The following is a 24,247-nucleotide window of genomic DNA, read 5'->3' on the forward strand; positions in this document are numbered from 1 at the left end:
CTTGAAAGAAAAAAGTTTGCAACTTATCTTTAATTCTCTAACAGTCTTTCATATGTATGGTATACAATTATGTGAGATGAGCTGTAGAACAAGCCCTAAAACATAAACCTCTTCTTAATGACATTGAGAAATTGCCATTATCTTATGTGTTCAAAACAAATTAATACATAGTATATTCAATACCAGTAATTAACCAAAAAACTTTTACACTAAGTATTTTATTGTATGTGGCTGCCAGTGTATATAAAATAATTACCCTTGTGAAATAGAAATTTATGAAAATTCAGAGAGGTAGATGTTAAGGACTGACAAAAGTAGAAGTTTATATAGTATGGCACGTGTTATAGGGATAAGCTTTCATACAGGCTCCAAATTTAGTTCTCCTTTGAATATGCACTGGTTCATGAAAAATGGTTTAGAAAACCTGAAATGGAAAAGAAAAGAGTAGATTAGGGGAAAGGACCAAAACACAATAGTTTTTTCTGAAAAGTAATACATCTTCTATTACTTTGAGGGCATTCATTTGCATGTTAGCTTATACAATGCTTTCAATTAAACCAAGCCTTTTAGGAAGCAGACATATCACAGGGTTTCAAGGGAAAAAATGAGAAATAGATCTCTGTGGTATATAAAATAGAATTTTCTCTTAATTTTCACAACCACTCTGAAGTACAAATCACCCATGGTTTATAAAAAACAGACTTCTAGATTAACTTGCCAAGATCACTGCCAAATATACTCTATATCCTAATTTTTAAAAGTTAACATAAAAATCTCTTAAATTCAGAAAAATCTGAATATCCCTAGAAAATAAGCAATAGCATTGAGGAGAGCAGTTTGATAAATTCTACTAAGGTAGAAGATGCAATCCCACTTCTATTTACTGTAGAGGCCACTTTTAGGCAAACAGGCTTGAGCCATGGAATGTAAAAAGTGCCCACATGGATCCCCTGCCTGGATACACACAGGCCCATCAGGCGATCCACATTAAAATATCCTTAGGCCCTAACTAACCAATGGGCTACTTACAACTAGGCACAGTTACCAAAAGGAAGATTCCATACATCGCCTCATGTTCTCCCTTTAAAAACAGCCCCTAACTGCTTCCTCGTTGCAGAAAGCCTCTCCTTTGCTGTCCTGCCCAAAGCTCCCCCTAAGGTGTATTCCATTCCCACTGCCTCATGGCACAAGCCTTTCTGCTGTCCTGCCTTCCCGGTCCCTTAAGGTGTATGCAGTAAATTTCTATCTCCTTTGTTCTGTCTTGGGTAAATTCTTTCACCTCCATCACCATCAACTTCCACCCGATCACTGCCTCACATGTGGAGGCCCCCATTCAACTGGACAGACACCCCACTTAACATTTACCTAGATAAACCTATACATAAAGTGAAACATACATGGATGTTGACTATCGTGGTGTTTTAAGAGGGAAGAACTAGGAATAGCCTAAATGTAATTCGGCTGGGGAATGGATAAACAAACTGAGGTTTATACACACGTTGAATACTAGAGATAGAGAGCAGGTAAAACAATCTACAAGGATCAACACAAATCTCAAACAATAGTTGGTCCTTAAAAAACAGTAACTATGTTTTAAAACTACAAAACACAAGAAACGTAGTAAAAAGTAAAAACATGGGTATACCCACTTCAGAGTAAGTTACCTATACAGAAAGGTAGAAAAAGTGTCTTTTATTTCTTTTTGAAAATTAGTAACGGGGCGCCTGGGTGGCTCAGTCGGTTAAGCGTCCGACTTCAGCTCAGGTCACGATCTCGCGGTCCGTGAGTTTGAGCCCCGCGTCGGGCTCTGGGCTGATGGCCCGGAGCCTGCAGCCTGCTTCCGATTCTGTGTCTCCCTCTCTCTCTGCCCCTTCCCCGTTCATGCTCTGTCTCTCTCTCTGTCTCAAAAATAAATAAACGTTAAAAAAAATTAAAAAAAAAGAAAATTAGTAAGGTAAACTAATTCAGGATGGTAGATATATGGTTCTCTATACTTATTTGGAAATTTCTATTGTCTTAGAACGAGAATGTTCAAGAGGCTTAAACAGAATGGTGAAAAAAAATGTTTAACCTCAGTCAGTTAACATTTGAATTACTAGATCAGTAGAAAAACTAGAAAAAACTAGATCAGTAGAAAACAGTAGCAAATAGGCTGAGGTCTGTTTGGCAAGGGCTCAAGAGAAAGCACTCTTGAGCTCCATGTGGAAAGTTTGTTCCCAGTTAGCAAGTGTTATTAAATTTTAAATGTCATTCCTTACTGAATAATCTTACTTCTAGAAATTTATCTTAAAGAAAACAGGTAAACTATACATAGGACTACCAAGATATTTGCCTCAGTGTAGCAATATTTAATGATGTTTAAGCTGTATTAATGATGTATAATACAGCCACTAAAAATTTCATTTACAAAGAATTTTTAATGAAATAAAGTTCAAGGTTTTTTTTAATTTTTATTTTTGAGAGAGAGAGAGAGAGCATGAGAGGGGGAGGGGCAGAGAGAGAGACAGAGAGAGAGAGACATAGAATCCGAAACAGGTTCCAGGCTCTAAGCTGTCAGCACAGAGTGAGGCTCAAACTCACAAGCCGGGAGATCATGATCTGAGCCGCCCAAGTCAGATGCTTAACCAACCGAGCCACCCAGGCATCCATAAAGGTTTTTTAAAAGCAGAATAAAAACTGTACATACTCACTGTCTGTAAACCAGCATATAAATTTTTTTCCCTCTTAAAAGGAAATCTAGATTAATAATGATTGTCTCTAGGTCTGCTGATCATGGTCTTTGTATTTTCCTTGTATTCTAACCTACTGCTAAGTTATCTATGCTGTCTTTCTTTAAACTATATATTTTTAAAAGACATGAATATAAAGACTCAAATATAGAATCTATGTATCCCGGCCATTCAGTGTGGGCCCAGGATGACCAACATCTGTATAACCTGGGCATCTGTAAGAAATGCTTCAGCCCTATGCCTGGGTGGCTCAGTTGGTTGGGCATCCAACGTCATGGTTCATGAATTCAAGCCCTGTGTCAGGCTCTATGCAGACGGCTCAGAGCCTGGAGCCTACTTTGGATTCTGTCTCCCTCTCTCTCTGTCCTCCCTCACTTGTGTGCAGTTACTCTCTAAAACAAACATTAAAAAGAAAAAAAAAATCCTTCAGCCCTTAGAATTTAGACCTACTGAATTTGAATTTGCATTTTAACAAGGTAATTTGCAGATACATTCAAGTTTGAGAAGAAATACTTTTACATCCAAACATCCTTTTCTTGGCCCAAGGTGTTTAAAATCATATCCATAAACCTGTTTTATTAAACTGCCAGGATTAGTAGCTGTTATTTTACTTTGAAATCCGGGTTCTTATCCTAGCTATATTATAATTTTGAGCAAGTCATTTAAACACTTATCTGCAGACTCCTACAAAATGAAACTGTTAACAGCCAGGTAAGAAGCCACGTTTCTTTTTTTTCAACGTTTATTTATTTTTGGGACAGAGAGAGACAGAGCATGAACGGGGGAGGGGCAGAGAGAGAGGGAGACACAGAATCGGAAACAGGCTCCAGGCTCCGAGCCATCAGCCCAGAGCCTGACGCGGGGCTCGAACTCACGGACTGCAAGATCGTGACCTGGCTGAAGTTGGACGCTCAACCGACTGCGCCACCCAGGCGCCCCAAGAAGCCACGTTTCTTAACAGTATTTTACATCAAATGAAAATAAACCACTTTATAAAGTGAATACAATGGGGAACAGAGGTTTAAAAAGAATCTTTAATAAGCCATAAAAATATGAAATACCCAAAAACTGCCATGAAGAATTAATATTGCTGAAGCAAAGAACTATTAACTATTAAATACGAACATGTTAGGCTGTTAAAAAAAAAGCTACTTCCTTATGGAAAACCTGTTACTCAAAGGTGGTTTCTGGTGTTTCAAAATCTTTACCAATCATTGTATTTACTGGAAGCATGCTGACTTCCTGGATACTCCCAAATCCACAAAGCTTAATTAGGGAGGGCACCAACTATGTAACATGGTATTTTAAGAAGCTGGCTTCCTGCACTTTGAGGAGTTAGAATGTTTGTAAAGGGTGTGTGCCATAGTCTTTCTTTTTTTTTTTAAACACTATTAGTTTGGTTGCTTCTCATAGGTCAATATGAGTACACCCTCTGAGTTAAGTACTGTGAATTTATAAAAGGTAGCAGCACCCTTGGATTACATATTAAATTATCCACAGCATGTTTTTTTGGTCAAATCTCTCTTGGATTAACATTATACAATTTTGCACACGCTGACACTTGAAATGGAAGCTACAGATTAACATATGGATACATGCTTTAAACCAGCCCATCCTGAAATCTGAAATCAAATCCACCTCTCATACACTTCATTTCTCTCTTGTTGTATCTTTACCTAAGAATAAAGAGTAAAACCTGTTATCCCCCACTACAAATGTCCACACCATGTCAGTCTATTCAACTATATCCTGAATTTCTCTTGCATTCCCAATTAATTCTCTGCTATGCTGTGCTACAGAGCTGGTTTCTATTACATAAATGACATCAGAATCCAAATCAATTGGTAGTACACGTATTCAAAGTTGTCCCCATAAACACTGCAGTTTAAAAAAAAAAAACAAACCCTAAATATTAAAGAAACTTACCAAAGATTCGTTTTACTACAAAAAGGAACAGACTTTCTGGGGTCTGAAGGGATTTGTACTTGAAGATACTCCAGTCAGCAGGGGATCGTGTTGAGCATTCTGCAGACAGAATTGTTTCAAATCTGCAGCTGCCTGGGAAACCTGTACAAGACAAAAGGAGGGGGTAGTGGGAGGAGGTGAGAATGTTTTCAGGAAGGTTTTCTCAAATCTTTGAAATACCCGCAATAAACACTTCTCTTAACTCAAAAGAAGACATATAAAGAGTCATACTGAGCTCATCATACTCCAAACACTGCACATACAGTGGACTAGTTTATAGTATGCTTTCTTTTGCTTGCTTATTAAAAGCATCAAATGATTTAGTACATCTGCAAAGAAAAACCCATCTGGGTAGTTTATTAATAAACTTCAGAGGTACTCAACCTTCAGGTTACTCAACATCTTGTTTTTTACTAAAAGCAGTACACAAGATGCAAACAAAAGGTGTTAACTGTCTTGAAAGCATATATATTACTGAGAAAATGAACATCATGTTCTAAATCTGAACCACTCAGTTCATTGTTTTGGCATTATGTACCATCTGCTGTTTCATGTTACAAAACTGGACAGTTCAGTGTCCTGTAACTGAAAAGCCGATAGCAAACACTGAATTATTTTAGCCACTTCACCAAGCAGCCTGCCTTTAAGCAGCAGTGTGTCTGCTTAAATGTGATTTAATTTTCACATATGTATGCAATGCCACTCAAACAGCACTTAAGGAATTAGGTATCACTTAAACACCTATGATTTGTATATATTCTGATTAGGTGATGTAGAATACCAGAACAGTGAACTGAACGGTTCAGATGTAGAACATGAATAAAAGATGCTCCAAATGAATACAAGATCCTAAGTCTTGAGGTTTAGGAAGATGGGAAAAACAATCATTTTATTTTCAGTTTTAACTATCCCCAAGAGGGTGAGAGCAGGTGTCCAGTTCAGTTGGGCATTTGAAAGGGAGGTGAAAGCATCACAAATACTCTAAGAAATCCTGCAGATTACTGCTGTAACCCAGACATTTACCTGGTAAAAGGATACATCATCCCAAAATGAATCTCAAGCCTTGAAATGTTTGTACATTATACAGCATTTTATCCACTTATACAACAGTTTATCCACAGGTTAGCAACTGTGTAATGTGTAAATACCTGTTAGCAAGTGCTACAAGTGGCCATCCTGCTTACCCACCAAGAGAAGGTGTAGCTAAAGTGGGGAATGCAAGGTATCATTTTACACAATCTTAAAACTTGGTTTCATTCACATTAACTAGCAGTAAGGATAAAGTATCTGACAACTTTCTGCCTAAAGTGTAGGCAGGCTTCCAACTTAATTACCTCCCTTTCACAAACTTCTCAAGCACCACTATGTGCCAAATATACTTCTAGGCACTGAGAATACATAAGAATAGCCAGGTTCCTGTTATGGAGGTGACAGTTCAGGAGAAAATACAGACAAGGAGCTATTCAGAAATAGAGTGGTTAGATCTTGACCTAAGGAAAAGTGTCTCTGAGGAGGTGACATTTAAACTGACATCTCAATGACGAGATCCAGCCAAGTAACTATCAGTGAGAAACAACCATCAGCGAGAATTCCAAGCAGTGGGTGAACTGAGACAAAGGCTCTAAACTCAAACAAGCTGCTAGCCCCTAAAGCACAGTAATAATCACCATCCAGGAGATTGAAACCTTATAATCTTGGCATAATTATTAGTGCCCTCTTTCACTCTCCAAAGTGCCCTGGTTGGCAATACAATGCATGGTCACCCTACATATGGTATAGTTTGCCAAGCATTTGTGAAAATTTCTATCAACTGTGGTTAAACATAAAGGTTTAACAGTAAACTCGTGCTAGTTTAAAATATCACCAAAAAAAAAAGCATCTAGCACAGAGTCATGGATAAAATAGGTGCACAAAATAAAATCAAACCAACCACACTTTACAACAGAGTTAAAGAAAAGTTCATTTGAAGTCCCAAGGTGGAACACCCTCCCCTCCTTGCTACATCCCTAGTATGAGATGAAATAACTCTAAAACCAAAGCCACCTGTGGTGACTTTAATGCTCCAGAACAGAAGCCTCCTGAAGAATTATGTCCAAGAGGCAGGCATCACTTGGAAGAGTCACTGGAGTAGCTGGGGTTTTCATAGTAAAACCCTCAGAGTACTTTAATCTGAGGCCTTCATCTCATTTTCTTTCGAGACAAGGAACTAAGTACCCCCAATGACCACTTACTACTTTCAGCCAGCTTTTTTTTTTTTTTTTTTTTTTGCATCCCAGTCCCATTTTTTTTTTCTTTCCTGGGCCACTCTAACCTGTGATAAAGGCGCACATGTGTGATAATGTAATGGTTGGTTAAGAAACATAGGATTTCAAGTTTCAGAGTTAAATCCAACCGAGATTGACCATAAATCACGGAGATGAGTTAAGAAGCTGGAGATGAGAGAAATGGATTCCAAACAGCAATGTAGTCTACAGCACTTAAAGGACAGGGAGGGGAATCCCACACCAAACTGATGGGAATTTCCCTTCCCTCCTGAGGTGACCACAACTGAGTAAGCTAGGTCCCTGACATTTCTATTTAAGGAAGTAGGTAAATGGGAGGCTATCTTACTCCATAAAACATTTCAGGGAGAAGTAAACACTTAGCCAGATGAGTACACAATCAAGTCATCTTGAAAACTGGCTGCTTCTTTCAACAGAGGGCATGATTTATATTCTCGTTTCTTTTTTTAATTACAAGAAGTGTTTCACTTGTAAGATGACCTGCATCAGAAAGAAGCCAATCCACTTAGGATTTTAAAAATCTGGAGAAACTTGGGACAGCACTTGAATGTCAGGTTGTCCTGCCAACACACACAAAGGTTTCTCCCCGCAAGGTAAATGCCCCAAGACAAGGTCAGTATTAACTAGACGGCAAAACAAGGAAGAATGGTCCACTCTGATCACTAAGGTATGCAAACCAATAGATATTTCCAAGGTCAGACACAGTAAACTGCCAACTAAGTATGAAATGCACGCTTTGTATGAGGTTGTACAGAACACACCAGTGGTAACCTTAGGCACCGGGGACGTTTCGAAAACAAACATGCTTCTTTAACTTACAGTTTGAGTTTGCAAAAATTCGTTTTCAGGTATGTGTTCGGTGGATAAGAGGAGTTGGCAAGGAGTGGGTTTGGGAACGTTCCGACATGCAAATAGGTTCTGTTATGAATTAAAAGCCAGGTAAAACTCTGTCCCGTGAAAATAAAGGGTGGAGTCTGGTAAGCTAAGGACTAGAAGGGTGCGGACGGCGCTCGGAGGAGCAGCTGTTGCCCAAGCCAGCCGCGGAGTCACGGCGGAGGGAGGGAGAAGGGCCACCGGAATGCGGAAAGCCGTGGTTCAGCTCCGGGGCCAGCCTGCCTTGGAAAGTCCTGGCGCGGAAAGGCGCACTAACCGACCCCCGAACAAAACGCCGATCCGCGCCGCTACTTCTCTAAAGCTGGCCCTCCCGGATCGGGTCGTCGCCGCCGAGCGCGCGTCCTCCCCAGAGGAAACAGGAGCGGGACAAAAGTGCCGCTCCCCCCAGCCACCCCGGCCGCCGGATCCCATCCGCCGCCGCCGCCCTCCCCTCCCCCTCGTCCGCCCGCCCCCGCACACCTTCACGCGGTTGAGCCCGGCTTCCAGCCGGAGCTGTTGAACCACTTTCTTCATAGCGGCGACGCTGGAGGAACCCGACATGGCGCTCGCGAGAGCCGGGCAGATTCGTCGTTGCGGGAATCGGTCCGGTAGAGGGTCCGCGGGGTCTGACGGCGGGGCAGCGCGGCGGGGGGCGGGGCTCCGAACTTTGTCTCTTAAGTTTCCGGTTCTTTGCCCAGAGGCTCCACCCGCGGCGCGCATGCGTGTCCTCCACGGCTCTCAGTTCCAGCTCCTCTCCCCACGCAGGAGCGGAGCCGGAGGGAGGGGAAGAAGGGAGTGAGAAGGGGAGGATCGCGCTTTGGGCAGAGGAGCAGCGGGAAGCCAGCGAGACCTGTCGCCCATCTTCCTCTCCCGAGAGGCCGACTTAGGAGAGGTAAAGAAAAAGCTCATTAGCCGCCAACACTCGAGGGGAACCTGAAAAGGACTGGTTAGGAAAGGCGGGTGCTTGAAGGAGTTTATAAAAGACCTGCTGGACAGGTGACAAAGAGGTTCCAGTTTTCCTGACGGCCTTGGCGGCAGAGGTTGTGGGAAGAGAAGGGCCCAGCCGAGGAGTAGGAGCCTGAAGTAGCCGGCGCGAGTTACGGACACCCCGTCTCCTTAGAGACGCGTCTCTAAAACGCTACCCGAGTTTGTGGGCCGGCAGGTCTTCAGCCAGTTTCCGGCCATCAGACCCCCCTGAGGCCCAAAGCTCTCTTTCGAGCTCGGAGGTCGCCGTAACTGACCGAGGGAAGCGGGGCGGCGGGGAGCAGGGGTGCTGGCTCGCTAGGGGAAAGCGCGTCTTCTCAGGATTTGGCTTCTCTCGCTTCTTATCTCTTGGTTTTTTTCGAAGAGGTGGTGAAGAAGCCAAAGTACTTGCAGAAGATTACACCCGTCTCATCTTGTTATCCACTTCACTTGGGGAATTAACGCTTATTACACCTTAAAAAATAAAACAACTTTTGGTGCTTCCGGAAAGTTTGTTTTGTATTTCAGTGGTAACTTATTACCTGCTGCTTGAAATTGACCTTCAGAGGAGTTGCTGGAGAGAGAAACAGTAGTATCTAATCAAGCAAAATAAGCTCAGCCAATGAATGTCTCACCCATGGAAACTTATTTGTTATGTCACAGCGCTTAGGATAAGTGTTTCCTCCTATTCAACGATTAAAGTACATCAAGGAATACACTACTGTTTTCTTTCTATAAACGTGAATGATTTAATCACTGAGACATTTCAGATTTTTTTGTGTAGTGAGAAAATCCACATATAATTTGCTCTAATTGACAAATAACACATTATTTACTAAATAGTTCAAATCACTTTACAAAAATGTACAGGGTGCTTTAGTAGTTTATTTAATTCATACAATAGATGTAATAACTAGGGTTAAAAACCAAGGTTTAAATTCTGGCTCTACCACTTACCTTGGTATTCTCCACCACCACCCCTCCCCACCCCCTCCTGCAGGCCAAAGCCATTTAAACTTTGCTGAGCCACTGTTTCCCCATTTCATAATGAAGTAATAAATCTATCCAGAATTTTTAAAATTTAATTGAAGTACAATTGACACACAATGTTACATTAGTTTCAGGTGTAGAACAGTGATTTGACAACTCTCTTCATTATGCTGTGCTCACCACAAGTGTGGCTGCTATCTGTCACCATACAATGCTATCACAGTACCGTTGACTCTATTCCTCGCTGTACCTGTTATCCCAGAGACTTATTCATGCCATAGGTGGAATCTTGTACCTACTACGACCCTTCATCCATTGTGCCCATCCCCCCACCCTCCTTCCCTCTGGCAACCGTAAGTTCTCTGTATATGGGTCTCTTTCCGGTTTTGTTTGTTCCTTCATTTATTTTTTCGATTTCACTTATAAGTGAAATCATATTGTATTTGTCACTCTTTGATTTATTTCACATAGCATAATATTCTTTAGGCCCATCCGAGTTGCAAAGGGCAAGGTCTCATTCTTTTTTAGAGAGGAGTAATATTACATTACTGAATGATATTCTGCATGTTCTTTTTTTTATAACTTTTTAGTGTTATTTATTTTTGAGAGAGAGAGAGAGATGGAGTGTGAGCAGAGGAGGGACAGAGACAGAGAGAGGGGGAGACACAGAATCTGAAGCAGGCTCCAGGCTCTGAGCGGTTAGCACAGAGCCTGGCGCGGGGCTCGAACTCACAAACCGTGAGATCATGACCTGAGCCGAAGTTGGATGCTTAACCGACTGAGCCACTCAGGTGCCCCTATATATTCTTTCTACATTCATCCATTGATGAATACTTGGGTTGCTTCCATACCTTGGCTGTTGTAAACATTGCTGCAGTAAACATAGAGGTGCATATATCTTTTCAAATTAGTGTTTTCATTTTCTGCAGCTAAATATCAGGTAGCAGAATTACTAGATGGTATAGTGTTTCTATTTTTAATTTTTGAAGAACCTGCATACTGTTTTCCACAATGCCTGCACCAATTTACATTCCCACCAACAGTGCAGGAGAGTTCCTTTTTCTTCACTTCCTTGCCAACACTTTTATTTCTTGTGTTTTTGAAACTAGCCATTCTGAGGGGTGTGAAGTGATCTCCTTGTGGTTTTGATTTGCATTTCCTTGGTGATTATTGATTTTGAGGATCTTTTTATATGTCTGTTGGCCATCTGTGTGTTGTCTTTAAAAAAAATGCGAGTTCAGGTCCTCTGCCCATTTTTTAATCAGATTGTTTTTTGGTTATTGAAGTATGATTAACATACAATGTTATATTAGTTTCAGGTGTATAACATAATGATTCAACAGCTTTATACATTACTCAGTGCTCATCACAATCAGCATACTCACCATCTCTCACCAAACAATATTATCACAATATTATTGGCTGTATTCTTATGCTGTACTTTTTGTTTCCATGACTTATTTTATCACTGGAAGTTTGTACGTCTTAATTCCCTTTATTTCACTCATCTCCCTACTGTCCTCTGGAAACCATCAGTTTGTTCTTTGTATTTAAGGGTCTGGTGTTTTGCTCATTCATTTGTTTTTTAGGTTCCACATGTAAGTGAAATCATATGGTGATTGTCTCTCTCTGTCTGACTTATTTCACTTAGCCTAATACCTTCTAGTTCCATTCATGTTGTTGCAAAGGGCAAGACTACATTCTTCTTTATGGCTGAGTAGTATTCAATTGTTTATATAAACCACTTCTTCTTTATCCATTCATCTGTCAATGAACAGTTGGGTTGCTTCCATATCTTGGCTATTATAAAATAATACTGCAATAAACATATGGGTGCATATATTTTTTGAATTCATGTTTTTGTTTTCTTTGGGCAAATACCCAGTAGTGGAATTACTGAATCATATGGTATTTCTGTTTTTAATTTTTGAGGAACCTGCATAGTGCTTTCCACAGTGGTTGCACCAATTTACATTCCTACCAACAGTGAATGAGGGATTCTTTTTCTCCACATCCTTGCCAACACTTGTTCGTGTCTTTTTGATTCTAGCCATTTATATATGTGTAAGGTAATAAATACCTCGTTGTGGTTTTGATTTGCATTTCCCTGATGATTAGTGATGTTGAACATCTTTTCATGTGTCTGTTGGACATCTATATGTCTTTTTTGGAAAAATGTCTGTTCAGATCATCTGCCCGTTTTTTAATTTATTTGTGGGTTTGATGTAGAGTTGTAGGAGTTCTTTATATATTTTGCATATTAACTCCTTGTCAGATATGTCAATTACAAAAAAAAAAAAAAAAAAAGAAATCTTCTCCCATACAGTAGGTTGTCTTTTCATTTTGTTGATGGTTCTAATGCTGTGCAAAAGTTTTTTATTTTGGTGTAGACTTAATAGTTGTGTTTTTTTTAATATTTTTTTAAAAGTTTATTTATTAAATTTAAGAGAAAGAGAGTAAGCATGAGCAGCGGAGGGGCAGAGAGAGAGGGAAAGAGAGAATCCCAGGCAGGCTCTGCACTGTCAGCACAGAGCCCTGATGTGGGGTTCGAACTCTCAAAACCTCAAGATTATGACCTGAGCCAAAATCAAGAGTCAGATGCTTAAGCAACTGAGCCACCCAGGTGCCCCAGAGCTTTTTGATTACCAACTGAATTTTGTTACTAGTAATCAGCCTGTTCAGATTTTTTATTTCTTTCTGATTCAATCTTGGAAGATTGTATGTTTTTCTATGAGTTTATTCTAGGTTGTCCAATTTGTTGGCATGTAATTTCTCATAGCAGCCTCTTATAATTTGTTGTATTTTTGTAATGAAGCTTGTTATTTCTCTTTCATTTCTGATTTTATTGAGGCCTCTCCCTTTTTTTCTTGATGAATCTGGTTACAGGTTTATTAATTTTGTGTATCTTTTCGGAGGACTCACTGTTAGTTTCACTGATTTTTTTTTTTTTCTTCTGTTTCATTTATTTCTGTTCTGATAGGATTTCCTTTCTTCTCTGGTTCCTTTAGGTGTAAGGTTAGATTGTTTGAGATTTTTCTTGTTTCTCAAGGCAGACCTATATCATTATAAACTTCCCTCTTAGAACTACTTTTGATACATCCCCAAAATTTTGAACCATGGTGTTTCCATTTTTATTTATCTCTTGGTTTTGATTTCCTATTTGATTTATGACTTATTGGGTGTTTAGTAACGTGTTTTCAAATCTCCACATTTGTATTTTTTCCTTTTTTTTGTAATGATTTCTAGTTTCATATTCTTGTGTTCAGAAAAGATGCTTGATTTTATTTCAGTCTTCTTAAATTTATTGAGACTTGTTTAGTGGCCTAACATGATCAATCCTAGAGAATGTTCATATGCACTTGAAAAGAATGTATATTCTGCTGTTTGGGGATGGAGTGTTCTGTATATATCTGTTAAGTTCATATGGTCTAATGCATAATTCAAAGCCAGTCTCTGTGTTGATTTTCTGTCTGGATGATCTATCCATTGATGTAAGTGCGGTGTTGTTAAAGTTCCCAACTGTGATCATATAACTGTCAATTTCTGCCTTTATGTCTGTTCATATTCTTTTATATATATAAGTACTCCTATATTAGGTGCACAGATATTTACAATTGTTATATACTTTTGTTGTATTAATCACTTTATCATTACATAATGCCCTTCATTGTCTCTTGTTACAGTCCTTGTTTAAAGTCTATTTTGTCTGATATAAGTATTTCTACCCTAGCTTTTTTTTTTGCCACTTCATTTGTGTGAATATCTTTTTCTATCCCTTTACTTTCAGTTTGTGTCTTTAGGTATGGAGTGAGTTTCTTGTAGGCAGCATTTGGAGGGGTTTTTTTTTTTTCTTTTCTTTTTTTTTTTTTTATATGCGTTTTGTCACCCTGTGTCTTACCTGGAGCATTTAGTCCATTTACATTTGAAGTAATTATTGATAGGTATGTACTTACTATAATTTTCTTCATTGTTTTCTGGTTGTTTTTATTGTTCTCTATTCCTTTCTTCTTCTCTTGATCTCTTCCCTTGTGATGACTTTCTTTAATGTTCTCCTTTGTCTTTATATTTGTGTATCTGTTACAGGCTTTTGGTTTGTGGTTATGAAATTCATATACAACATCCTAAGTATATAGCAATCTATGATAAGTTGATGGCTGCTTAAGCTTGAACACATTTTAGAAGCATGACATTTTTACTCTTTCCCCCTTCACGTTTTATGTATATGATCACATTTTTCACCTTTTTATTTTGTGACTTCCTTAACTACTTTTTTTTTTACATATAATTGATTTTACCACTTTTGATGTTTAACCTTCATACTAGCTTTGTAAGTGAATGATTGACTACCTTTACTATATGTTTGCTTTTATTAGTGAAATTATATCCTTTTATAATTTTCTTCTAGTTATGGCCTTTTCCACTTAAAGAAGTCCCTTTAACTTTTCTTGTAAGGTTAGTGGTGATGAACTCCTTTAATTTTTGTTTGGGAGACTCTATCTTTCCTTCAATTGTGAATGATAACCTGGCCGGATATAGTATTTTTGGTTGTATTTTTTTTTTCCTTTTAGTGCTTTGAATATATCATGCCACTCCCTCTGGCCTGCAAAGTTTCTGCTGAAAAATCAGGTGATAGATAGCCTTATGGGGTTTTCCTTGTATGTAACTAGTTGTTTTTCTCTTGTTATATTTGAAAGTCTCAATCTTTAGTTTTTGGTGTTTTAATTATTAGGGGTTTGATGTGGACCTTTTTGGGTTTATCTTATTTGGGATTCTCTCTCTGCTTCCTGGGCCTACTTCTCTGTTTTCTTACCCAGGTCGAGGAAGTTTTCAGCTATTATTTATTCAAATAAATTTTCTGCCCCTTTCTCTTCTCTTTCTGGGATTACTACACTGCAAATGTTCGTATGTTTGATATTGTCCCAGAATTCTCTTAAGATTTCCTCATTTTTAAGAATTCTATTCTCTTGTGGCCCCTGGGTGGCTCAGTCAGTTAAGCGCCAAATTCGGCTCAGGTCACAATCTTGTGGTTCGTGAGTTCAAGCCCTGCATGGGCTCTGTGCTGACTTCTCCGAGCCTGGAACTTGCTTCAGATTCTGTAACTCTCTCTGCCCCTCTCCTGCCTGCTCGCTCGCTTGCTTGCTCGCTCTCTCTCTCTCTCTCTCTCTGCCCCTCCCCAACTTGTGCTCTGTCTCTTAAATAAACAAACTTAAAAAAAATTTTTTTTTAATTCTTTTCTCTTTTTGCTGTTCAGCTTGGGTACTTTTTGTTACCCTGTCTTCCAGATCACGGAATCTCTTATTGTTTCCCTATATCTGTTACTGTTTTCCTCTAGTGTATTTTTCATTTCAGTTATTATATTCTTCACCTCTGGTTGGTTCTTTTGAATGTTTTTATCCCTTTCTTGAAACTCACTTGATTTATTCACTCTTTTCTGCAGCCTGGTGAGCATCTTTTTGACCATTCTTTGAACTCTTTATGAAATAGGTTTCTTATCTTCATTTCATTTAGTTCTTTCTGTGGTTTTGTTTTCATTTAAACAAATATTCCTCTCATTGAAACCATATTCCTCTGTCTTCTCATGTTGTTTCATTTTCTGTGTATGTTTCTATGAATTAGGTGAAACAGCAATCTATCCCAGTCTTGAAGGAATGGTGTTGTACAGGAACCATCCATGTGTAGACTGCATGTGCCTGGTGACTTTGGCTGGCTGGCTGGAGCTGGAGTGGGTACAGACTGGGAGTTTTGTAGCATGCTGCATCGGGGCCACCCCAGTGGGATGCCTAGAGCTGAAGTAGGCCTGGGCTGGCAGTACCCTGGATTCTCAACACCAGGTCATCAAGTGTCAGAAATTTTTAAGCTTGCTTTTTAGTTCTGCTGCTTACTCCAAAAATCATTTTGGAAAAATGCAGAGAAAGTACGATAGGTCGTTCTCTTTAAAGTACAGACCAGATCAAAGATGACAGGTGATATATCTATGAGCACTTACTCCCTCTCAAACCCATAATTGACTAATGATAATCTATTTTTGAGAATTCTGAATCTTGAGTTCTCCCAGTTCTAATTTCTAAGGTCTCATCTTTATATGCAGTGCCATTTTATTGTCCAGGATTTAGTCTTCAGCATTGATCCAGTCAGAAATGACAAAATGGAGGTATCGTTCAAAATATGGCTTCTTTGCTATACCTTTAGGAGGGATAATGTAATGGGGCAGTTTACCTGAGGACAATATTAAAGCAGGTCTTGGTTAATGACTTGAGTTTGCTTAATTAAAAATTTGTTCTGGGGGCGCCTGGGTGGCTCGGTCGGTTGGGCTTCCGACTTCGGCTCAGGTCATGATCTTACAGTCCGTGAGTTCCAGCCCCGCGTCAGGCTCTGCTGACAGCTCGGAGCCTGGAGCCTGTTTCAGATTCTGTGTCTCCCTCTCTCTCTGCCCCTCCCCTGCTCATGCTCTGTCTCTCTCTGTCTCAAAAATAAATAAAAACATAAATAAATAAATAAATAAATAAATAAATAAATAAATAAATAAAAAAATATGAAATCATAAAAAATAAATAAATAAATAAAAAATAAAAATTTGTTCTGAATGAAAATGTCAAGTTTTTTTTTTAATGTTAATTTATTTTGAGAGAGAATGTGCACATGTGCACAGGCCCGTGCTGTCAGTGCAGAGCCCATCTTGGGTTCCATCTCATGAACCGTGAGATCATGACCTGAGCCAAAATCAAGAGTCAGAAGCTTAACCAACTGAGCCACCCAGGCACCCCAAAAATGACAAGCTTTTAATGCATGCACAGAAATTAACAATCCCAGCCTCCCAGTTTTCACATCAGTAGCAATTTGCATGCCCATGGACTAATTCTTATAGGTTATTACAAATAATTTTTATATAATAAAGACATTACCATATATGTATCTGAGTTGGGTTTAGGTTCATAATATAGGCTGATATCAGTACAATGGCAGAAAGAGCCTTTGGGTAGGTATAGAAATGGAAATATCTAAATAGTTAAAAAAATACTAATATAATTAAAATAATGTTTGAGATGGTTAAAATAACAAAACATTTTAAGTTTTAATTATTGTGAGAAATTTGCATAGGAAGTAATATGTGAAACTAACTTGATTTAAAAGATGTTATGTTCCAGGATATAATTTTTAAATTTTGATACCATTAGAATAATTAGTGGTCTCTGATATGATTTCATAGAGCTGTAATCAATACCAAATAACAGAAATTTTAAATTTTGTTGCACTTACTGTTTTAATATAAATCAAGATTGTACAATGCTTTGAAATCTTGAAAAGGCTTCTATTCTGGTATTGGTATCACATCGTTTACTTAAGGAATGTCCTACTTTGATAATTCCTGTTTAGAGTAATTCAGCTACCTAACTTTTCAATTTTTATTATATAATTTAAATGTTATTGTGGATTCTTGTAAACTGTTTCAAATCCTCTGAGAGCAATACAGGAAACAACAGAAACATAGCTTAAAGTACTTAAAAACTGGCATTTTCATCTGGAATAATTATTCATGTTATATTTGAGATATCCAAGCCCAGGAAGAAATGTTTATGGTAAAACAGTTTTCATCATTCTATAGCCATTTGCACAAATTTAGTCTTTATACTTCCAGAAACATATTTCTACTTTATATAAAATACCATATATATTTAACTTTAATTTTCAACCTTGAGAAAATTAATTGTTTAGAATAGTAAAATATGCCCTGGTCACAAGTCTTTTATAATGTAATTTAACAACTTATTTAGTTGTATTGAAGATACATACATACATACATATAGATAGATAGATAGATAGATAGATGTGTATATATATATATATATATATATGTATATACACACACACAGACTTACTAGTAATAGGTCTTTTTAAATTATGAGATTGTGTACATTCCTAAGTTTCCATTTTCATGTATTTTAAAGCCTTTTGTGTTTTTCTTTTCACTTTTTGAATGAATCAGAGACCAGAATTGAGTGGAATGCTATCTTAAACAAGTCAAAAATCTGTTATAACCTTTACATATACTACTTAAATGAAGAAAGGTAAAACACCCCACAAAATTCCAACTGATAATCACCCTATTCAGACACTGGTGAATATGTCCCTCAGTCCAAGCCGACCTTCTTCATCAGAGGTAAGAAAATCTTGTAAACTAAAATATAAGAAAATATAAGAAAAGCTTGCTTAATATTGTTTTTGAAAAGTTTTGAGAAAGCAAAATATGGATTATATAAAGTATTAGATATTAACTCCACTGTGTATCCCATGGTCTGATTACAATTATTTTATCCCAGTTCTTTTATCTATAGTTCATTTCCTCTAAGTGCTCTGATTTTATTGGTTCTCAGTGCATTGATCCTATCACCTGTTTTTTGTTTTTGTTTGTCTGTTTGTCTTATTCATCACCTTTTGATGCCCTCCACACTTTAAATACCATAGAACGATCTGGATTACTCTCTTTCTGATACTTTTGACTCCTTGGCCCTCTCTCATTTCATTATACTGCTTGGCAAAACAAAAACCCTGGTTAATCTAATTCTTCACCTATACTATACCTATGCCTACAGTGGAATGTGGCTAGAGAAAAATATACCAACATGAACATTGTTCTCACTTTAAATTCAGGACCATGAATCTCAACTGGAACCTTTTGCTGGTAGGCAGACTGTCTTCCACTCACTCATTTACTTTTCCACTGTTCTAGACAACTATTGCATACCTTCTCAAACCCCCAGTACCTTCTCTCCATTTTCTCTTTAAACCAGCTCCAATCAAGTTTTCACTCCACTACTGCACCAAAATTGCTCTTGTTAAATTCACCTCTACATTACTAAATCTGTTGTTTAATTCTTATCCTGCATATTTTTGGTCTATCTGTGTGCAGCAGTTGACACTGTTGATCACTCATATTTAACATAATTAATTCACTTGGCTTCTAGCATACACATCTTGGTTTTCCTCCTGCTTTCCTTGTTGTTCATTTTCAGTCTTCTTTGCTGGGTTTTCTTCTTCTTCCTGATCACTTAATAGTGGAGAATTTCAGGGGCCAGCTCTTTGTTTCTTCTCCATCTGCACTCATTCCTTGGTGGTCTCATTCTGTATAATAGCTTTAAATACCAACTTTAGGCTAAGGATTCCCAAATTTATATCCTCAGTCTAGTCTTCTTTCCCAAACTGCAGATTCATATTTTCAGCTTCCATCCCACATGGATGGCTAATACACATCTTAAAATTAGCATATCTCAAATTGAACTATGGATCTCTTCTCCCTCCCCTAAACATGTTCTCCCCATGACATTCTCCATCTCAGGTGATAGCAAATCCATCCTTTGAGTATCTGTGGCCACATGCCTTAGAGTCATTTTTGTTTGTTTGTTTCTCAAACTTCACTTCCAATGGACTAACTATAGCTTCAAATTATATAACAGTCTGACCATTTCCCATCACTTCTGCTAGTACATTGGAATGAGCCACCATCATCTCACACTTTATTCAGATAGCATCATAACAGGTTCCATTTTCTTGTCCCTTACAGCCTGTTGTATTAACCCTTTAATAGTTATTGAATATAGTAAACTTTGGAAGTAGAACATTGTATGTGTCCTATTGAAAGGCAAAATGAAATACAGGGCACCATTTATAAAGTATTCTTGCCCCCAGCTGACTAATTTGTGTCAGTTGAAGACTATACACAGTTAACTGTTTACAAGAGGGAAGTCTTTGTTTCAAAAACGCTTGTTGAACAAGGTTGGCTGGGAAGATAGTAGAGTAGGAGGACCCTAAGCCTGCTTCATCCAAGGATACAACTAGATAACACATCATTGTAAATAACCAAGAAAACTACCTAATAAAGACTGGAAGAACAAACTCTACAACTAAGGTAGGGAAGAGGCCACATCAAAGGAGGTAGGAAGGGCAAAGACAGGGTCTAGGAGCAAAAGGGACTATGGCCATCTTTGGTGGAGAAGGAGAGGTGTAGAGAAAGGCAGAAACAGACTTTCACACTGGGGCACCTACAAACAGGGAGGATGAATCCCCATAATATTTGCCTTTGAAAATGAGAGGGGCCAAATTTCTTGAGTTCTTACAACCAAAGGGACTTAAAGCCTGGAATTTTAAAAAATCAGCATACTGTACTCTGGAAGAGTATAGAGGGCTGTAGAAAGCCCCACCCATAAAGAGCACAACAAACAGTCCATGAAGACACAGGGTAGACATGGTTTGAGACATGTCAGGGGAAGTGGGAGGGTGAGTGATTTGTCATCACAGAGTGTGACCCAGAGACACAGGGATTACTGAGAGACGCCTCCAGGAAAAGGAGCAGACAGGCACCATTTCCCTTCCCTGTTCCCCCTCCTCTGGAATAAATACTGGCCACCTGTGGGAACCAGGGTGGTGCCTACACTCGTTACCTAACTTGCTTGTACTGAGTCCTGCCCCCTCATGCTTTGGCAGATCAGCCCTTCCCAGTCACACCTACCTCAGTCCCCACATTGCACATTCCTCCCCCAGAAGACTGGTGCAAACCCTGCCAACACCAAATCTCCTGACACATACATTTGGCAGGGCCTCATTTCTGGGAGCAGGAGGGGCAGATCCCATTTCACAAGCTGACTACTACACACCATGTTAAAGTGTATGCCACTCCTGCTGAGGACCACAATAGGCAAAGAGAGCCTCTGCAGACAACTGGACTGAAGGAAGTAAGATGCTAGGACTCAACAGCAGAGCACATGCAATGCACATAGGAAACATTCCCTGAAACACTAGGCCCTGAGGAACAGGGGACACTGTACTGCAAGGTACTATAGGACCTCTTCTTCATAAGACTGTTATTGTTAAGAGCAGTATTAGGAAAGCTGACTTTCCTAATACAGAGAAATGGACACAGAAAGTCGGACAAATAGGGAGGCAGAGATATCTCCCAAATGAAAGAACAGGACCAATCCACCAAAAGAGACCAAAGCAAAACAGTTAAAAATAATATGCCTGATAGAGAATGTAAAGTAATGATCATAAAGATACTTACCAAACTTGAGAAAAGATTGAAGACATCAGTGAGACCCTTAACAAAGAGATTTAAAAAAGAGAGAGACAGATAAATAACACAGTAAATGAAATTGAAAATATATTTGATGGAATAAATACCAGGCTAGATGAAGCAGAGGAACAAATTAGTGACCTGGAAGACAAGTAATGAAAAGTAACCAAGCTGAGCAAAGGAGAGGAAAGAAAATTATGCAAATTGAGAATAGTGCAAGGGAACTCAGTGACTCCATCAAGCATAATAGTCATAAGGGATCTCAGAAGAAGAAGAAGAGGTTAGGGGGCAGAAAATTTACTTGAAGAAATAATAACTGAAAACTTCCCTATTCTGAAGAGGATAATAGATGTCCAGATCCAGGAGGCACAGAGAGCTCTCCAAATATTCAACCCAAGGAGTTCCACGTGAAGACACATAGTAATTAAAATGGCAAAATAGTGATAAAGAAAAAAGTTTTTAAGCAACAAGAGGAAAAAAAAGACTGTTAAATACAAAGGAAACCCCATAAGGCCATCAGTGAATTTTTCAGCAGAAACTTTGCAGGCCAGAAAGGAGTGGCATGATATATTCAAAGTGGTGAAAGGAAAAATCTACAACCAAGAATATTCTATCCAGCAAGGCTATAATTCAGAATAAAAGGAGAGAGAAAGAGTTTCTCAGACAAAAACTAAAGGAGTTCATGAATACTAAACCAGCCCTACAAGAAATATTAAAGGGGACTCTTTGAGTGGAAAGGGAAGACCATAAGTGAGAGTATGGAAAGTAGAAAGCAGAAAAGCAGTAAAAATAAATATTTCTGTTTTATAATATTGATATCATAAATATCAAAGGACTCATAAAATAAAAAGATGTAAAGTATGATACCATATACCTAAAATGGGGTGAGGGGAAAAACAATGGGTTTAGACTTAAACTGACCATCAACTTGATATACACTGCTATATGCAGAAGATGTTATATACAAAACTAATAATAACCACAAATCAAAAACCAGTAATACATATGCAAAGAATAAAGAGAAAGGAATCCAGTCTATCACTAAAGAATGCCAACACACTGTAAAAGAGAACAAGAGAAGGATCAAAGAAAATCTGTAGAAATAACCATAAAACAAATAACAATGGAAATAAATACATACCTATAAATAATTACTTTGAATGTAAATGGACTAAATGCTCTTATCAAAAGACATACAGTGACGGAGTGGATGAATTAATAAGACCCATCAATATGCTGCCTACAAGAGACCCATTTCAGACCAAAAGACACCTGCAGGTTGAAAGTGAGGGGCTGGAGAAATATTTATCATGAAAATGGATGTCAAAAGTAACTTGGGATAACAATACTTACATTGGACAAAATAAGACTTTAAAACAACTGTAACAAGACAAGAAAGGACACTATATAATAATATTTATGTACCCAACTTAGCACAGAAATACATAAAACAGTTAATAACAAGCATAAAGGAAATAATTGATAATAATACAATAATGGGGCACTTTAACACCCCACTTAAATCAACGGACAAATCATCCAAATAGAAAATCAACAAAGGTATAGTGGCTTTGAATAACATACTGGACCAGATGGATTTAACATATATTCAGAACATTCTATCCTAAAACAGCAGAGTACACATTCTTTTCAAGTGCACACAGAACACTCTCCAGATAGATTAGGTCACAAAAGAAGTCTCAACAAATTTTAAAAAATCAAAGTCCTACTGTGCATCTTTTTTGACCACAATGCTCTAAAACTAGAAAACCACAGGAAAAAAATCTGTAAAGAGCACAAATACATTGAGGTTAAAATAGCGTGCTGCTAAACAACGAATGGATCAACCAAGAAATTAAAGAAGGTGAAAGAAAGTGGTCCAGGTTCATTCTTTTGCATGTGGCTGTCCAGTTCTCCCAACACCATTTGTTGAAGAACTTTTTTTCCCATTGAATATTCATTTCTTCTTTGTTGAAGATTAACCATATAATAATGGACTTCTGGCTTTCCTGTTCTATTCCACTGATCTATGTGTCTATTTTTATGTCAGTACTATACTGTTTTAATTGCTACTTCTTTATAAAATGAATTGAAATCTGGAATTGTGATTCCTCCAGTTTTGTTTTTGTTTCTCAAGATTGCTTTGGCTATTTGAGGTCTTTTGTGGTTCCATACAAATTTTAGGACTGTTTGTCCTAGTTCTGTGAAAAATGCTATGGGTGGGGCACCTAGGTGCCTCAGTTGATTGTGCATCCGACTCTTGGTTTTGGCTCAGGTCATGATCTCACAATCTGTGAGTTTGAACCCTGTGTAAATAGGTGCAGTCACTGTGCAGAACATTATGAAGATTCCTCAAAAAAATTAAAAATATAGGGGCGCCTGGGTGGTGCAGTTGGTTAAGCGTCCGACTTCAGCCAGGTTACGATCTCGCGGTCCGTGAGTTCGAGCCCTGCGTCAGGCTCTGGGCTGATGACTCAGAGCCTGGAGCCTGTTTCCGATTCTGTGTCTCCCTCTCTCTCTGCCCCTCCCCCATTCATGCTCTGTCTCTCTCTGTCCCAAAAATAAATAAACGTTGAAAAAAATTAAAAAATATATATAATTATCCTTCAATCCAGTAATCTCACTACTGGGTATTTATCCAAAGAATACAAAAACACTAATTCAAAGGGATACATGCACCCCTGTGTTTATTACAGCATCATTTACAATAGTCAAATTATGGAAGCAGCTCAGGTGATTGGATAAAGGAGTGATTTTGCATATATAAAAAAAGTGATTATATGTGTGTGTGTATGTACACACACATATACAATGAGATATTATACAGCCATTAAAAAGAATGAAATCTTTCTATTTGCAACACTATGCATAGAGCTAGACAGTATAATGCTTAGCACAATAGGTCAAAGACAAATACCATGTGATCCTATTTGTATGTGGAATTTAAGAAACAAAGTAAATGAGCAAAGGAAAAAAAGAAACCAAGAAACAGACTCTTAGCTATAGAAAACAAAAACTATAGAAACAAGGGGTGGAATGAGGAAAATAGGAGATGGAGATTACAGGATACACTTTTCATGATAAAAAAAAAAGATTAAAAAAAGAAACCATACTATGCTAAAAAAAAGAGAGGAATTGGAGAATTAAGTTAAATGTATCCTAAGGAGTTAATAAGGTAAATTCATAATGCAAAACATTCCTTAAAACAACTACCCAGTCTCTTTAAAAAGTTAATGCCATTAAGAGGGGGTGGGGGAGAAGGTCTGGAAAACTTGCAGATTAAGATTTTTAAAGATGTGACAAACCCAATGCAGTGTGTTATCCTTGATTGGATTCTAGACTGAAAAACATTCTGAGAACAAATGGACAATTAAGGAAAT

General features: G+C 38.2%; 2 protein-coding genes and 1 long non-coding RNA gene across 3 annotated transcripts in view; 2 read left to right on the forward strand and 1 right to left on the reverse strand.

Annotated features, from left to right (window-relative positions):
* Positions 1–199: 199 nt before the first annotated feature.
* Positions 200–8,525, reverse strand: GNG5 (G protein subunit gamma 5). Its single transcript, XM_040470800.1, has 3 exons — positions 8,330–8,525; positions 4,656–4,796; positions 200–424 (listed from the first exon to the last, which is right to left on the reverse strand). The coding sequence occupies exons 1-2, from the start codon at positions 8,408–8,410 to the stop codon at positions 4,671–4,673; spliced, it is 207 nt and encodes a 68-aa protein (XP_040326734.1). The 5' UTR covers positions 8,411–8,525; the 3' UTR covers positions 200–424; positions 4,656–4,670.
* Positions 8,526–8,627: 102 nt separating this feature from the next.
* LOC121027388 (uncharacterized) lies at positions 8,628–9,322 on the forward strand. Its single transcript, XR_005788699.1, has 2 exons — positions 8,628–8,741; positions 9,198–9,322. It is a non-coding gene; the product is annotated as an uncharacterized LOC121027388 (long non-coding RNA).
* Positions 9,323–11,827: 2,505 nt separating this feature from the next.
* SPATA1 (spermatogenesis associated 1) overlaps positions 11,828–24,247 on the forward strand; it is a 49,773-nt gene continuing 37,353 nt past the window's right edge. The window contains 2 exon segments of the mRNA XM_040470797.1: positions 11,828–11,871; positions 17,787–17,960. Coding sequence (XP_040326731.1) covers positions 17,859–17,960 — 102 coding nt within the window. The 5' untranslated portion in view covers positions 11,828–11,871; positions 17,787–17,858.

The sequence above is a fragment of the Herpailurus yagouaroundi genome, unplaced genomic scaffold, assembly GCF_014898765.1.
Source record: "Herpailurus yagouaroundi ecotype Mexico unplaced genomic scaffold, PumYag 77, whole genome shotgun sequence".
NCBI classification, from domain to species: Eukaryota; Metazoa; Chordata; class Mammalia; order Carnivora; family Felidae; genus Herpailurus; species Herpailurus yagouaroundi.